The sequence below is a fragment of the Panthera tigris genome, chromosome B4, assembly GCF_018350195.1.
Source record: "Panthera tigris isolate Pti1 chromosome B4, P.tigris_Pti1_mat1.1, whole genome shotgun sequence".
In the NCBI taxonomy this organism is placed as follows: Eukaryota; Metazoa; Chordata; class Mammalia; order Carnivora; family Felidae; genus Panthera; species Panthera tigris.
In genome coordinates this window covers 51,142,735-51,157,627 of record NC_056666.1, presented here as the reverse complement: position 1 = coordinate 51,157,627, position 14,893 = coordinate 51,142,735, and the positions used below count along the sequence as shown (strand labels likewise).

The window sequence follows — 14,893 nt, the reverse complement described above, 5'->3', positions numbered from 1 at the left end:
CCATTGACATTATTTTCATTGAAAATGTGTATAAATGTAATTGTATTTCTATATTTTATATTACATTTCTATAATAATATATTGGAATGTTCAAAGTTTGCATATTTGGTCATCTTTGACTATTGATATTATGATTTACTGAAACATCTTTTAGAAATTAAATGCAGGTTTATAAGGTATTTAGAATGTTCAGAACTCCTTTAAGCATTTGCGACTTTGTGAATTTTGTGTTAATAGGCAGCAATTGAATTTTTTTGAACAAGTAGGTTTTTCTATTATTATCTTTAAGAGAAAAAAAACACACAAAAGATACAGGAAAAGATACCATGGTTAACATCTGGAATGTCAAAATCTTAATTACTATCATCAAAGACATTACATTCCATGTAAACTATTTTGAAAATAATTCTTTTTAAGAAAGAAGAATGACTTTGTATATAGTTCTTTTGATTTTAAAATTTATAGTGTAAAATGAAGGCTGTGAAAGTTTGGTGTCATGCTACCAGTGAATGTTTGAGATAAATAATGTAAGTCAAATCACTTTCTAATCTATACTGACCTTGACCTTTTCCTGTGGATAGACATCTATAAATGATCATTTGCATATCCAAGCCCTCTTGCAGCCAAATATTGTCCATCACTTGAATAATCTGCAGAACAAGCATATCCTGACGGAGATCATCGCCAGCCTGTTAAAAACAAAATTATAGACTGGATTTCTCCTTGAATTCCATTAAAGGCCTTCAAATATGGTATATGTCATTTCTTTCCTCAAAGAAATTTCTAGCCAGACTTAGGATGGTTTCAATTGTTTTATTAGTACTAAGAACATCTTGTGTTTCTGAGAGAAGATCAAAGAAAATAAGAACTTTCCTTTAAATGATTACAGAAGCTTCAGCCATCAAGTTAGAAGTTGCTTGGAATGGTGTTCCTGATAATAATCTTTCAATTTATCATCCACGTGCAATGTCTTAGACTTAAAGTCTAGAGAAGAGAGACTCAATTAATGTTTATCCAAATTTCAAACTCAACCAAGAGAGATTTCTTTCGAACTGAAACACTATTTCGTATGCCATAAATGTATATACTGATATATAGTTAGAATACCAAGAGCTTCTTGACTAGGAGTATAAATAGCACACACAGGATTCATTAGACTTTAAATCATTGACTTCTCATATTATGAAGGTGGTTAAAAAGTTTGCAGAGTAAACAGCCTTTGATAATAAGAAGAAATGATTAAGAGATGGTTTTCTAGCATAAGTGAAGGAAATGGAATATGTCCAAAGGGAAGGAGGATAGTTTTATGCTTTTAAACTAACAGGTTTGGTTTTGAAAATGCTTTCTAAATAATATGCAGAAAAATATTCCAAGATGAAATTTTGTTATTTTTTTTCTTCATCAAAAATGCAGTGTCATGTGACCATTAATGCTTGAGGTGACACAGGTCAAAGCCAAAGTAGGGTGTGCTAAAAATTACCCTCAAAAATAGTCAAAATCTACCAAATAATTCACTCTGAGAGCTGGTTGTCTGGTTTGGCTGAATAATTGATTAAATTAAGTGAATGAATGTAAATTCTTACTGTTCCACTACAGTTTCTTCTTCAGTCCCTCTTTCCTACCTGTCTTTAACTCTGTTACTACCTTTTACTCTTTTCTCATGGGATTCATGATAAACACTGATTTGGCCCATATTTATTTAAAAAGAAGAAAATAACTCAAATTATTAAAATAAGCAAGTTCTTGCAGATAAGAATTTTATGTTAAATTAACATATCATTTGAGTTTCAGCTAATATTGATTCTAATTTAGTATATAAACCAAAAGAAAACTCTTCCACTAAGGGCTAACCAAACATTCCACATTCTGTGCTACTCAAAAGTGATTATATAATTTTATTCATTGAAACATCTCTTCTTAAGTTTTGCACTGAAGGTTCACTAGCTTGAGCCAATAACGATTTATTTATTATCAATCACAGTTTGACATGTACTATAATTCTGTAAAAATGCAGAATAAAAATAACTGGAATCCTCTGTGTTGTTGCCAGCGGAAAATAGCTATAATCATTTCTTTTTGTGAGAAATAAATCAATAATTCTACCTGTGAAATCAATTTGATGTTTCAGGAGGGCTACTGTACCTTAAAAATGACGCTGATGTTTTTGCCTATTGGGTTAGCATTGATGAAAGTAATCTTCAGTGGCAAAGCATTAGATGTGAAATATGAACATGCCTATGGAAAGAGAAGGAAAAAAATGCTTAGAAAAATAAAGGAACAAGAACACTTTCCATGAAATCACCGGCCTCTTGGATAATTTGTTATAGAAGCGAATATAACACATATGAATAATTTTTACACTTTGGAACAAAGAAACATATTTATTAACAACAACAACAAAACAACTTTAGTCTACTAACCAAAACCTTTACTTAGAAATTGAAAATACAGCTTCTTGGCAGGCTGTAAGTCTTCAACTACATTTTTTTCTCACTGAACAGTGGTGATATGTTGGGAGGTTAAATAAACTAAGTAGTATGTAGATATTGTGTTTATGCTAGTTGGTTAATATCTAAAAGATAAAATTGTTATTAAAAAATCTATTTCCATTTAATTATTTCTTCCCTGCAGCATACTTTAAGGAAATATGGATATAGAGTTAAGAAAATCCTGGTGCAGTAACTCTGGAAAACAGTATGGAGGTTCCTCAAAAAATTAAAAATCAAATTACCCTATGACCCTAGCACTACTAGGAATTTATCCAAAGGATACAGGAGTGCTGATTCATAGAGGCACATGTACCCCAATGTTTATAGCAGTGCTATCTACAATAGCCAAATTATGAAAAGAGCTCCAATGTCCATCAACTGATGAATGGATAAAGAAGATGTGGTATATATTATATATTTATATTTATATACACAATGGAATACTACTTGGCAATGAAAAAGAATGAAATTTTGCCATTTGCAACAACATGGATGGAACTGGAGTGTATTGTGCTAAGTGAAATAAGTCAGTCAGAGAATGATATATGATTTCGCTCGTATGTGGAATTTGTGAAACTTAACAGAAGACCGTAGGAGAATGGAAGGAAAAATAAGATACAAACAGAGAGGGAGGTAAACCATAAGAGACTCTTAAATACAGAGAACAAACTGAGGGTTGATGGGGTTAGGGGGTTGGGGGTGGGGAAAATGGGTGATGGGCATTGAGGAGGGTACTTATTGGGAGAACTGGAAGTTGTATGTAAGTGATGAATCACGGGAATCTACTTCTGAAACCAAGACTACACTGTACATTAGCTAACAACAATAAATAAATAAAATTAAAAGAAAAAAAGAAAGAAAGACTTGGGGCACCTGGGTGGCTCAGTTGGTTAAGTGTCTGACTTTGGCTCAGGTCATGATCTCGCGGTTAGTGAGTATGAGCCCTGCATTGGGCTCTGTGCTGACAGCTCAGAGTCTGGAGCCTGCTTCAGATTCTGTCTGTCTGTCTGTCTGTCTCTCTCTCTCTTTGTCCCTCCCCACTCATGCTCTGTCTCTCTCTCTCAAAAATAAATAAACATTAAAAAATGTTAAAAAAAAAAAAGATCTGAATTCAAATTTGAACTCTGTAACTAATTAGCTGCAAGATCTTGGGTAAGTTACTGAAATGTTTGTATCCCACTGAAAAATGGGGATAATAACCCCTGTCTCAAACATATTTGTAATAGACATATGGACTAATGGATATAAAAGAGCTTCTACAGTGCCTGACACTAATTGAGTACTTAAAAAAAAATAATGCATTCCCTTTCTCTTTTTTGTTAATGAACATTTTCTTACCTTCACAAATAACAGTACAACATATTTCATTTCAATTTCATTTCATCTTTTCATTTCTTTCAATTACACTTTGCATTTCCACTTTCAGCTTATGATATTGACTACTTTCCATTATACTTTCCTTGTTGCTTATTTTCCTTTATGTTCTTACAATTGTTTGAGTGTCAAAGGCTATATGTCTTTAGGCTATTAGAGACTTCATGTTGACAGTGAAGAGTTAAATCAATACTAAATAAAGGAAAATAATGTGATGGTTTCAATTTATCAACTTAGTAAAATACGACATCAATACATGTTGAAAGATCAGCTTGAATATCATTATTTTTGAGAAGTCTGAAATCGGTAGAGGTAGAGAGGAAAGGATATATTTTTTTAACTTAACCTATCAATAGAAATCTACCCTAATCCCTAAGCAAACAGAAACTCTTGCTTACTGAATCAATTCGAGGTTTATAGTAAATAGGTGAGGCTGCTTATTAAGTAATGAATTCTTGCTTCAAGAATCAGTCAATCAAGGAACATATGACCTTCTTTCATGGTATTGAATTAGGAAATCCTGTATTAGACCAGAAATGAGTCTAGATTAGTGGTTTTCAAACTGTGCTCATCCAATTCTTGAGGGTCTTTTTGAGACATCCAAGTCCAGGGAAGAGAAAAAGGGCAAAGGGAGGCTGAAGGCAAAGCTTAATTACATCACTCAAAGCTGTTTTGCTTTAATTATTTTATAGTTTGGTTTTCACATGCAGAGTATTTTTTGAGAGTCATGAGAAAAATATTTTATATTTGACAAATAGTATGCACAAACTGTTATCTATATGGTAACAGAAAGAGACACCGTATCTTCTCTCCAAGAGCCTACAGAAAGTTGGTATGAACATATATACATATGCATTAAGTTGAAAATAATTTACAAGACCATTTATCATAGTTGAATGGAGAAGCACTTTAAAAAGACAAGTCTTTCAGAGATGAGCTGAATTTGAAGATTGTGAAAGACAGAGATTAGCAAGCAGTTTTTTTTTAAAGGCTTTCTATGAAGGGAAAGGCAAAAATGAGAATTTAGACTAGATGTTAAAAGTGGATTATGAAGGCCACAACCAAGAAACAGGAAAGAATGAATTAAATTCTTGGAAGATAATTTTATTCAAATGGTGAGATAAAAGAGCTGGAATAGAGAAAAGAAAATAAGGAAAGCTAGAATAGATAACGCAAGATATGACTTCCGTTCTTGAGAAGCACACACTAATGACATAGATTTAAAATAGCTTTTAAAAAAGGAAAGAAACCTATTAGTAAATGACATGTGTGGTCCTCACTTTCCAGGAGCAGAGAAGAGATTGCATTAAGTTATAACCACTCTCCCAAATGGTCCATTCCCTAGTGACCCAAAGGAAATGGTCCATTGTGATTAGTGCTTCCAAGGAGAGACAAGGGTAAAAGTTCTTTGAAAGAAGGTTTAATCCAAAGCTGAGACCTTTGCCCTCCATCTTGGAGAACCATACTTTAAAAAATGGACTGAGCTAGGCCCGAGTGCTTCTCCCCAGTGTAATTCACTGATGGTGATTAAAATAGAATGTTGACTGTAGTCTTTCCCATAGTCACTACATTCATAGAGCTTCTCTCCAGTGTGAACTCTCTGATGCATGATAAGCTGTGAACTATCCCAAATGGCTTTCCCACAGTCATTGCATTTATAGAGTTTCTCCCCAGATGGGTTCTCTGACATCATAAAATTGGTGCTATAACCAAAGATTTTTCCATACTTACTACATTCATAGGATTTTTCACCAGTGTGAATTCTCTGTTACACAAGAAGATGTGAGTCTTGATTGCGTAATTTCCATATTTACAGGGTTTTTTGCTTGTGTGAAGTCGAGTGACATAAAATAAGACATTTACTCTGACTGAATGTCTTGTCATGCTGTATTCCAAATGTTTTTCTCTGGTATGAATTTGCTCATAGCCAATACGTTGAGAGTTCTGACTGAAGCCTTTTCCATACTGCCTATATTTATGTGCTTGTTCCCAAGTGCAGAGGCTCTGATGTCAAATAAGACATTTACACTGACTGAAAGCCTTACTATGTTCATTATTCTCACAGAGATTCTTCCCATTATGGATTCTCTGGTGGTCAAGATGGTTTCTTGAGTGAGCTTTTCCACACTAATTTCAACTGTAATGCTTCTCACTTGTATGAAGTACTTGATGTTGGAAAAGGCTTTTACTCTGAATGAAGGCCTCCTACATAAAATTTATAAGTCTTCTCCACAGGATATTATCTGAGGGTCAATGCGTAGGGAACTCTGAGTGAAGGTTTTTATATATTAAGCACATTTATAAGGTTTTCCTAATTATGGAATCTCTGATCTTGAATGAGATGGGAGCAATGATGACAGGTCTTTCTATGCTTGTTACATTCATAGGGGTTCCCTCCTTTGTAGATTTTCAAATGAACCATTGTCTGAGAGGTCTCTCTAAATGTCTTATCATATTCATTACATTCTTAGAAGCTCTTGCCAGTATGGATCTTCTGATACAGGTTCTAATTGAAACCTTGCCCCATTCACCACACCTTCAGATGCTATGTATGTTCCTTCAGACCTCCTTGTTTGGCAGGACTATAGAATAGACTAAAATGTTTCCCAGGAGAGAGTGTCACCTGGTCACATCTGCTGTTTATTGCTCTATACACAGGTGCCCAGCCTTGTGTGAGGCACAGCTGACCAGAACAAATGGAGCAAAGAGGTAGCTGCTTGGTGCACTTCCAAGACTCAGGAAAAGTGTCTGCAGGTAAGTAAAGGAAAGGAGTGTGGTCCCAATTACAGGGCTAGGTGTGGTGCTAGGTGCAGTGCTAGGTCACCTGGGCTGGTGACCCTCAGCCTGATCATCTCACATGGGCATCCTCAGTAGCCACCCATTAGAGCCAACGTCCCACATCTTCAAGGTATACAAAAAAACAAGACTTAATATGGCATTGTAACTGAAAAATATGTTTTCCTCCTTAAACAACAAATCAAGAAAGGAACAACAACAACAACAAAAATAATATCTGGACTCAATGATCCATACTGTTCTTTCTCCTTTAAGATACCATGTCTTTGAAATGCCACATTTCCCTATATTATCAGCATTAATCAGTGGATATTGCTAATGACTAAAAAGTTACACAATTTTTGAAAATTAGCAATGATTTGGAACTTAGCCCAGATAGACCTATGTCAACTTATAAAATTTGATGACTTATTTTGTTATTTTTCAAAATATACTTGTGCAGCATATTAGGAAAGTTTCTAAGGTGTCTGTGAAGCAGCAAAGTCGTAAAGGCAATAGTACCAACTTCTTGGCAAGACTTTTTATATTCATGCTAATAATGGACTAATTTTTCTCCTAAGTATTGGATTTGTTTCCTTGATTGTCATATGACTTTAGTCAAGTAACATTTATTGTGCATGTGTGATAGTTTAACCTCTTTTCCTCTAAGTCTTGCCTATCAGTCTTTTCTCTATTTGCATTTCCTAGTCTTCTTGGACTTTTGAGGAGGAGGCTAATAAAGTTCATGCAAAAAAGGAGAAAGAATGATTCTAAGTTAAAGAAGTGTGACTGGCAGAGGCTTAAGAAGAAAACGAATTTGTGTCTGATGCAAGGAAGGTCACTCCAGGCATAAGTAAAATAACAAAATATATTATATGGCACACTGACCCATGAGTTTCAGTAAATTTTAAATTAAATAAAAACTGAGATGTTGTAGCTAATAATATCCTTAGCATACTAGGCATGGGTATGCACATAATCTAAATAAGCATGAAATTAAACCCAGCCTGCATAAGGTCACCAAATCAACCATTTTGAATAAATTAAGAAATCAATTTAGGGAGAAGTATCATTATTTATTTATTTATTTACTGAACTGATAGTTTATTTCTAAACCTACAAATCTTATGATGAGGTCAATGCAATCTCAACCTTACACAGTGCATCAAATGCAGCACATAGTATGGATGGGATTCGATTACTTTTTTCTTAACGTACTTGCAATGACAATTTACAAATTGTTTTTGCCATTTCAAAAAACATACAGTGAACTAAATAATGCAAAACAAAAACACTCAGTTTATCTACCAAATAAACTGACTTACATCATGATCAATACCCCTTATACACAGGGCAGGGTTCAGAGGAAGGTGACAGGTATTTATACACTGAAAGAATTCTTCTAGTCTGCCAATCTCTTTCTTCAGTACCTCCTGTGAAAAATCATTAGAAAAAACATTTCAGAAACTGTAAAGAACTTGAATTTTCTTTCAAGTTATAATTTTCTTCTATTGATTAAATAAACTCTAATTCTGGGGCTGCATACTTGGATGCTTTGGGGTCAAACTGGTTATGTAGCCATATACAAGGAGGCAGTGGGCTAAAGACAATAGGGAGTGTTGGGGAAAATGGGGAACTAGAGCTCATTCTCTTTCTACAGGATTTTAAATTCCATTACAAACAAAACCAAAACAAAGAACTATTGTGTTCAAACAAAACACAGGATGGGATGGATTTGACTTGTGGCCCACCAACTTGCAATACCTGCTTCAAGTAATGATTAACATGATCAATTTCTGATAATTTCTTTGAATCTTAGTTTGTAACTCTCAAGATTTATACTTAATAGTAACAGTAAATTTTATTTCTTTAGTTTTAGTTTCAGTTTTTTTTAGTTTTTAGAGAGAGTGAGGGGGGGCAGAGGAAGAGAGAGAGAGAGAGAGAAAGAGAGTATGTCAAGCAGACTCCATGCATAGCATGGAACCTGACAAAACATGGGGCTCGATCCCATGATCCAGGGATCATGACCAGAGCTGAAATCAAGAGTCAGACACTCAACTGACTGACCCTCCCAGGTGTCCCAGTAATAGTACATTTTAGAAAACAAATTCACATATGTTAAGAGTAATAATGGCAAAAGATGATAATTGCAGACAGTTGATAATTGTCAGAAATAGCAATGTATTTGAACAAATAGTTTACTAAATGCCAAGGAGTATATTTCCGATACTTGACTCACTACCTTCCATAGTTCTCTGTACCTGTGGGAAGGTCTGAAACCACAAACAATACCTTTAAAATTGTGTATCCCTTATCAAAAAGTGCGGAAAAACAGTAACAATTTAAAAAATAATTCAAGAGCCACCTGGGTGCTTCAGTTGGTTAAATATCCAACTCTTCATTTCGGCGCAGGTCATAATCTCACATTTCATGAGATCGAGCCCCACATCGGGCTCTGGGCTGACAGCATGGAGCCTCTGCTTGGGATTCTCTCTCCCTCTCTCTCTGCCCCTTCCCTGCTTGCTCTCTATCTCTCTCTCAAAATAAATAAAAATAAACTTAAAAAAAACCTTTTTTAAAAAAACTTAAATTCTAGTTAGTTATCATACAGTGTAGTCTTAGTTTCAGGTGTACAATATAGTGATTCAACACTTCCATACACTAATTAGTACCTTTTAAAAAGAAGTAGAGAGAAATAGATAGCAGTAATTTGAATTGTGCAAATTTGTAAATGCTTCTTCCAACTCTTTTTTATTTTCTTATTTTCATGTGAAGAAGTGTTATCATAAAAACAGCCAGTCAAGGTGAGAGAAATATATTTATTTGAAAGAATAATGTCACTATCACTTTGGAATTTAATGCAAGTGGTCAAAAAAGGTATCAGACTTACTTAACTGTAGTATGCATCTCAAGTATGTGAGGAATTTTAAAATGTAAGAAATAAAGATGGAACTCATACACAGGTTTTATAATTTTAAACCAGTTTATTTAGCTTGCTTTCAACTTTTTGCTACCACCAGAAAATAATTAATGAGTCATTAACTTTAGACTGTAAATTGAAAAAAAAAAATCTTGATTAAAATAATTGATTTGGGTACCTTAGAACTAAGTATAGACACGGAATTTACTTTCTAAGCTATGAAATTAAAACTTAATTGAACAAAAGATTAAAGAAAACACTACATGAAGATTAATTTCTCAACAAACCTGTCTTTGAGGGTCACTGGCAGACTTGACTTTTTCCCCAATGTCTCCCAGAATTTTAATAAGTTTCTTCTCTTTGGAAAACTCATCACTCAAGGCTTTTCCTGAACAGAATTGGAGAGCCGCCAATAGTTTCTGATACCAGCTTTTAAAATAAGTTTCATTCTGTGCATCCTTTAGCAGCCTGAAGGAAAGAGAGAAAAAGAATTCTTGTATCTATAGCTGATTTTTTAACCACCTCCAGCAAGAACAATCAGTGCATTTCGGACTAATCTGTATTTGGTGGTTTGGGCAGTTTAACAGCCTTGAATGGGGGAAAATGTTGTTTATTCGTTGGCAGTCATCAAATTCCATCTGATAGTTAATGAGATTCCTAGAGTGAAGAATCAATAAGAGACCTGCTTTTTATTCATTTCAGTTCACAATGCACTTTTTCTTCTTTCAGGCTTTTTAATTCTGTAACAAATACTTAAGAACATATTTTTGACTTATTAAAATAAGGACAAAGAACTTTAGAAATAGTATTTATTAGCGACTTTACTATATTGGAACTCAACCATAAAACCCACGTTTTTCTACTTTTCTTCAAAAGACCATGTCCCCCACACTGTCACATACCTATGTATTTCTCTTTCTTCTAGTATCTTCCCTTGACTATCTGCAAGAAGATATTGTAAAGGCAAGAGCATGATTTTTGTTTTCAGGCATTTCTGGATTCAAATCTCAGTCCTATACAACTTCTAAGTAACTTAGGTTACTTAACTAGGCTGAGATTTTCTTTCTTTATCCATAAAATAAAGCAATAACTCTGACTATGCACAGCTGTACAGAACACAGAATGAGCTAATACATTCAAAAGGGCTTAGCACAATGTACCTACTAGTCAGCCAACATGAGTTCATCTGTATTTCATGGCCTCCCCAGCCAACTTCTGCCACTGCCTGGCTGCATGTGCATGTCATGAACATGGGAGGCATAGAACATAAAAGAGTGAGAATGCTTTGCTAGATAACGGAGTGGTAACAAATATTTTACTACTCTGTCTGCCATGTGACAATTTTTATCGCCTTGAAACTTATTCTAATATGCTTAAACTTTACTTTCTATTATGCCCTAAACCACTGAAATAGAATAAAAAAACTAATACCTTTGAATGTTAACCTCTCTTTGATTGATTCTTTTAATCTTAACTGGTCTCTAGTCTTCTCCTTCTCTGAAAGATTAACTTTAAAGAAACTAGAAGAAAGTTATTGTGAGAATGGAACACTAAAAAAAAAAAAAGATTAAATGCAGAGCAGTCGAAAAATATATAGATGAATTTCATTCTGCATTCTTAATTTTGCATCTCTGCCTAATATGTATTATGCTATAGAGACTCTAATACATTATTTTCATTTGTTTTATGTTCTCCGTTTCTACATACTGAAGTTAAAATATAATTAAGTGAGTATACTTTTTTTTTTTTTATGTAAGAGCTTGCTCTCTTGTCATTGTTATAAAGCCAACTTATCGTCTAGCACCTCTTTTGCTTTTACGTGGAATAATAGTTCTTATTTACTTCTGGAAAGCATTTTTAAAAAACCCTCAAGGGGTTAAAGAGGCATTGATGAAAAAATGTAATCCACTGCTTATTTTCAATGTAAGAAGAATATTAGACAATGAATAGTTCTCCTATACTTACCCTTATGGTGAAATTTTAAAATGTCAGATGTAATAAATGGAACCTGTCATTATTTGGAAGCTGTAAGAAAATGAGTTTTGTGTGAGTGTGAATTGGAAAGCCGCAAATGCAAGCATCCACATGTAAAACTTCAAGATGCCTTATGTAAATTATATATCTCTCAGATTCTCTCAGTATTTTGAGGACTTTGGTAATATATCATTTTATAGTGTACTTGGCTTTCAGTGAGATAGGCAGTTGATGGGTAGAGTGTTTCTATATCTTGACCAATGCTTGCCAGCATTTTCATATACTTCGAATAGTGAATCACTTGTTTTAAAAATATTTTTAACCAGTTATAGTATATAAATATAACTATAATCTCCTTACTGCTATATACATGATAAAAGGAGAAGTTATTTTGTACAGATGAAGTCAGCCTTTTACTAAAATAATTTTTTTTAAGTTTATTTATTTTGAGAGTGAGAGAGAGAGAGTGCATGTGAGCAGGGGAGGGGCAGAGAGAGAGGGAGAGAGAGAATCTCAAGCAGGCTCCATGCTGTCAGCACAGAGCCCCATGTGGGGCCCAGTACCACGAAGCCATGAGATCATGACCTGAGCCAAAATCAACAGTCAGATGCTAAACCAACTGAGCCACCCAGGCGCCCCTACTAAAATAATTTTTTGAAAACATATATTTAGAGGTGGGGGCAGTCAAGGGGACTGTCAGAATTATATAATTTGCATTCATAATACTCTTAATTTTTTTTGTTAGATATGTATTTGGTTATTTGATTCCTCGCTCAAAATAAAACAGATCAGGGAAGTCACTGGATTCTACTCCTGAAATCAATTCTACACTGTATGCTAACTAACTTGAATTTAAATAAATAAATTTTAAAAAGAACAGAGCAGGGGAGATTTGCAGAGAGAATATGACTGTGTTCTAAAAAAGATTTCAAGGCAAAGCAAACTCGGTGTATTCCACTGTGATTATTTTCCTTGTAGAATATGCCTCATTCAAACCCTACATTCCTGCTAAGATGATACATTCTCCAGGTCAAATCTGGTTCAAGCTCTATGGCTTTTGACTGACTAATGAAGAGTTTGTCTTTACACATTGCAGAAGTGAAATCATGGAGTGATGGAGTGTAGGAGATGACCATGACAGGTAACATAGTCCATCCCTATGCATGGGTGCTCTCTCTCTCTCACTCAAAAATAAATAAACATTAAAAAAAAGAAGAAATAAAAACAATAATCCCTTTTCAAAATGAAGTAAAAAGCACGTATCTCTTTAGTCTTTACAACTTTTACTTCCTAGTGTTTAAGAGATTTATTTAATATTTTCCCAAACTGAGGAACTTGACACATTTTTAGTCCTTACAAAGACAATCATTTCCTATGACTAGTATATTCTTAGAATATTGATTTGCTTTTTCAGAAATTTAACTTTCATTGAGTTTTGCATATAAGGAGCATTATATTGGCAAAATCTACAGAAATGTGATTTCCATTCAATAGTTATTTGGCAATATCTGTCAATAAACCATTTTGTAACAATTCTTATTTTAAAATGTTTATTTATTTACTTTGAGAGAGAGAGCATGCACAGTAATGACATCCATACTGTAGAGATTGTATACATTTTTAGAACACTTAAATATACGGGAGGGACCCATAAAGTATGTAGCTGACTTAATTGTATCCCCATATGTAATTTATATATGTAATATTTATTACCACCTCAAAAGTGTTCTCTTTGAAGTGTTATATGTGCACACTAATGATGTCCCGTTGTGTTCTCACTATATAGTAGATTTGATTATTGCTTCCAACTCTCTGCTTTCTCCTCTGAAGGAGATTATACATCTCCATGTGTGACTTCCAGTGCCTTCCCGTAGGCAGAGTTGACTTTTCTGCCTGTTGTCAGGGTTGGTCCTGTGACTTGCTTTGGCCAATAGGATGTGAGTAATGAAATGTATATCCGTGTCCATACAGATGCTTTAAATATGCTATTATGGATTGGTTTGGCGGCTTATACTTTTCTGCTTTCTGCTGTGAAAACAGTGTATTCCAGCTGGGGGCTGCTCCTCCAGTCCTGGAGTGACAAGACAGTATAAAGCAGAGCTAAGCATTGCTGTGTGGAGTCCAGTGGAGCCGAGCCAAGCAGGACTAGAGCAAGTCTGCAGCCAATGTACTGCACGAGTAAGAAGTAAATCTTTGTTGTTGTAAGCCACTGAAATTTGGGAGCTATTTGTGGCTGTAGTAAAAACTAATGAATATGCCCAATTTTCATACTTTCTTTTTCCATTTTCTTTGCTTTTGTTTTTATTTATTTGTTTGGATTGCCTTTAGAATATGCAGCATATTTTTTACACATCCACAGTGTTAGCCCCGGGGATATTTTGGGGCATATCTAATTACTGAAAATGAACAATAGTCATCTGGAGCCAAGTCTGGTGAATTAGATGAGTGATCAATTTGAGTATACTATTTCAGATTAAAAAAAAAAACTATTAAAGTAATAAAAATGGTTTTCTTTTATGGACCATAAAAAGCCCCTAAAGGATTTAAAAAATGATTTGATCTGGCTCATTTGGGCATATAGATTCTGTTACACTGCTGACATTGTGTTGTTTTATTACTACTAACATACTTTTTGACCCATTTAAAAGTGTGAATAGGCCTATGTACCATCTGTTGCTTTGTCTAGCCAAGTGTTTGAGTACCTAGTAGGAGATTCTTTCTGAGTAAAAATGTACTAATGAGTGGACTAGGGGACTGGCAAGATTTTTTTTTTTAGGACTTACAAAACACAGAACTAGACAAAGGGCCTGATGGCTTAGGGCAGTGAGGGAGGCAGTAAATGTAGCTGCTCTGGAAAACTAGGAGCTCTGCTCTAATGCTAATAGCTGTAAGAGTAGAATGGCTGAAGAGGCAGGGGACCGATGGCTTTGGACCAGAAAGTACCCATATCAGCATGTTTGAGAGTCATGAGTCATCAGCTTAGTGAGGAACAGACTATGCCCACTTCTTTCTGCAAAGTCCAAAGAGGAAAGCCCAAAGAGAGCCATTTATTCAGCTGTGTGCCAGAATGGAAGAGTGTGTTGCCTCATTCCCAGGTTAGATTTCTGTTCTGAAGGAGGGTTTACTGATTTCCCCTGGGCTTATGTGAATAGGAAGAAAATGCTAGGGCAGGATGGAGAGAAAGGATAGGAAAGGAGCAGCCCACACTCCCGCACCTCAACTGTTTGGCGAAGCAAGAATGTGCAAGTTTCTCAAGGTTCAAATAAACACATGGAAGGTAATTATATGTGATCCATATGTAGAAAGGGGTTGATCCAAGGCCAGATATCCTTACGGGATGCTCCTGTAAGACTGCCCAAAG

The 14,893-nt window shown here is 34.8% G+C and overlaps 1 protein-coding gene across 7 annotated transcripts in view; it reads right to left on the bottom strand.

Annotated features, from left to right (window-relative positions):
- Window positions 1-14,893, bottom strand: part of PIK3C2G (phosphatidylinositol-4-phosphate 3-kinase catalytic subunit type 2 gamma) — a 352,007-nt gene that overhangs the window by 120,092 nt on the left and 217,022 nt on the right. For all 7 annotated transcript variants that reach the window (XM_042991840.1, XM_042991839.1, XM_007072860.3 and 4 more), the window contains 4 exons: window positions 9,846-10,026; window positions 7,964-8,071; window positions 2,143-2,235; window positions 560-689 (listed from right to left, as the gene is read on the bottom strand). In XM_042991840.1, the coding sequence (XP_042847774.1) occupies window positions 560-689; window positions 2,143-2,235; window positions 7,964-8,071; window positions 9,846-10,026 (512 nt within the window). The remainder of the gene's footprint in view (window positions 1-559; window positions 690-2,142; window positions 2,236-7,963; window positions 8,072-9,845; window positions 10,027-14,893) is intronic.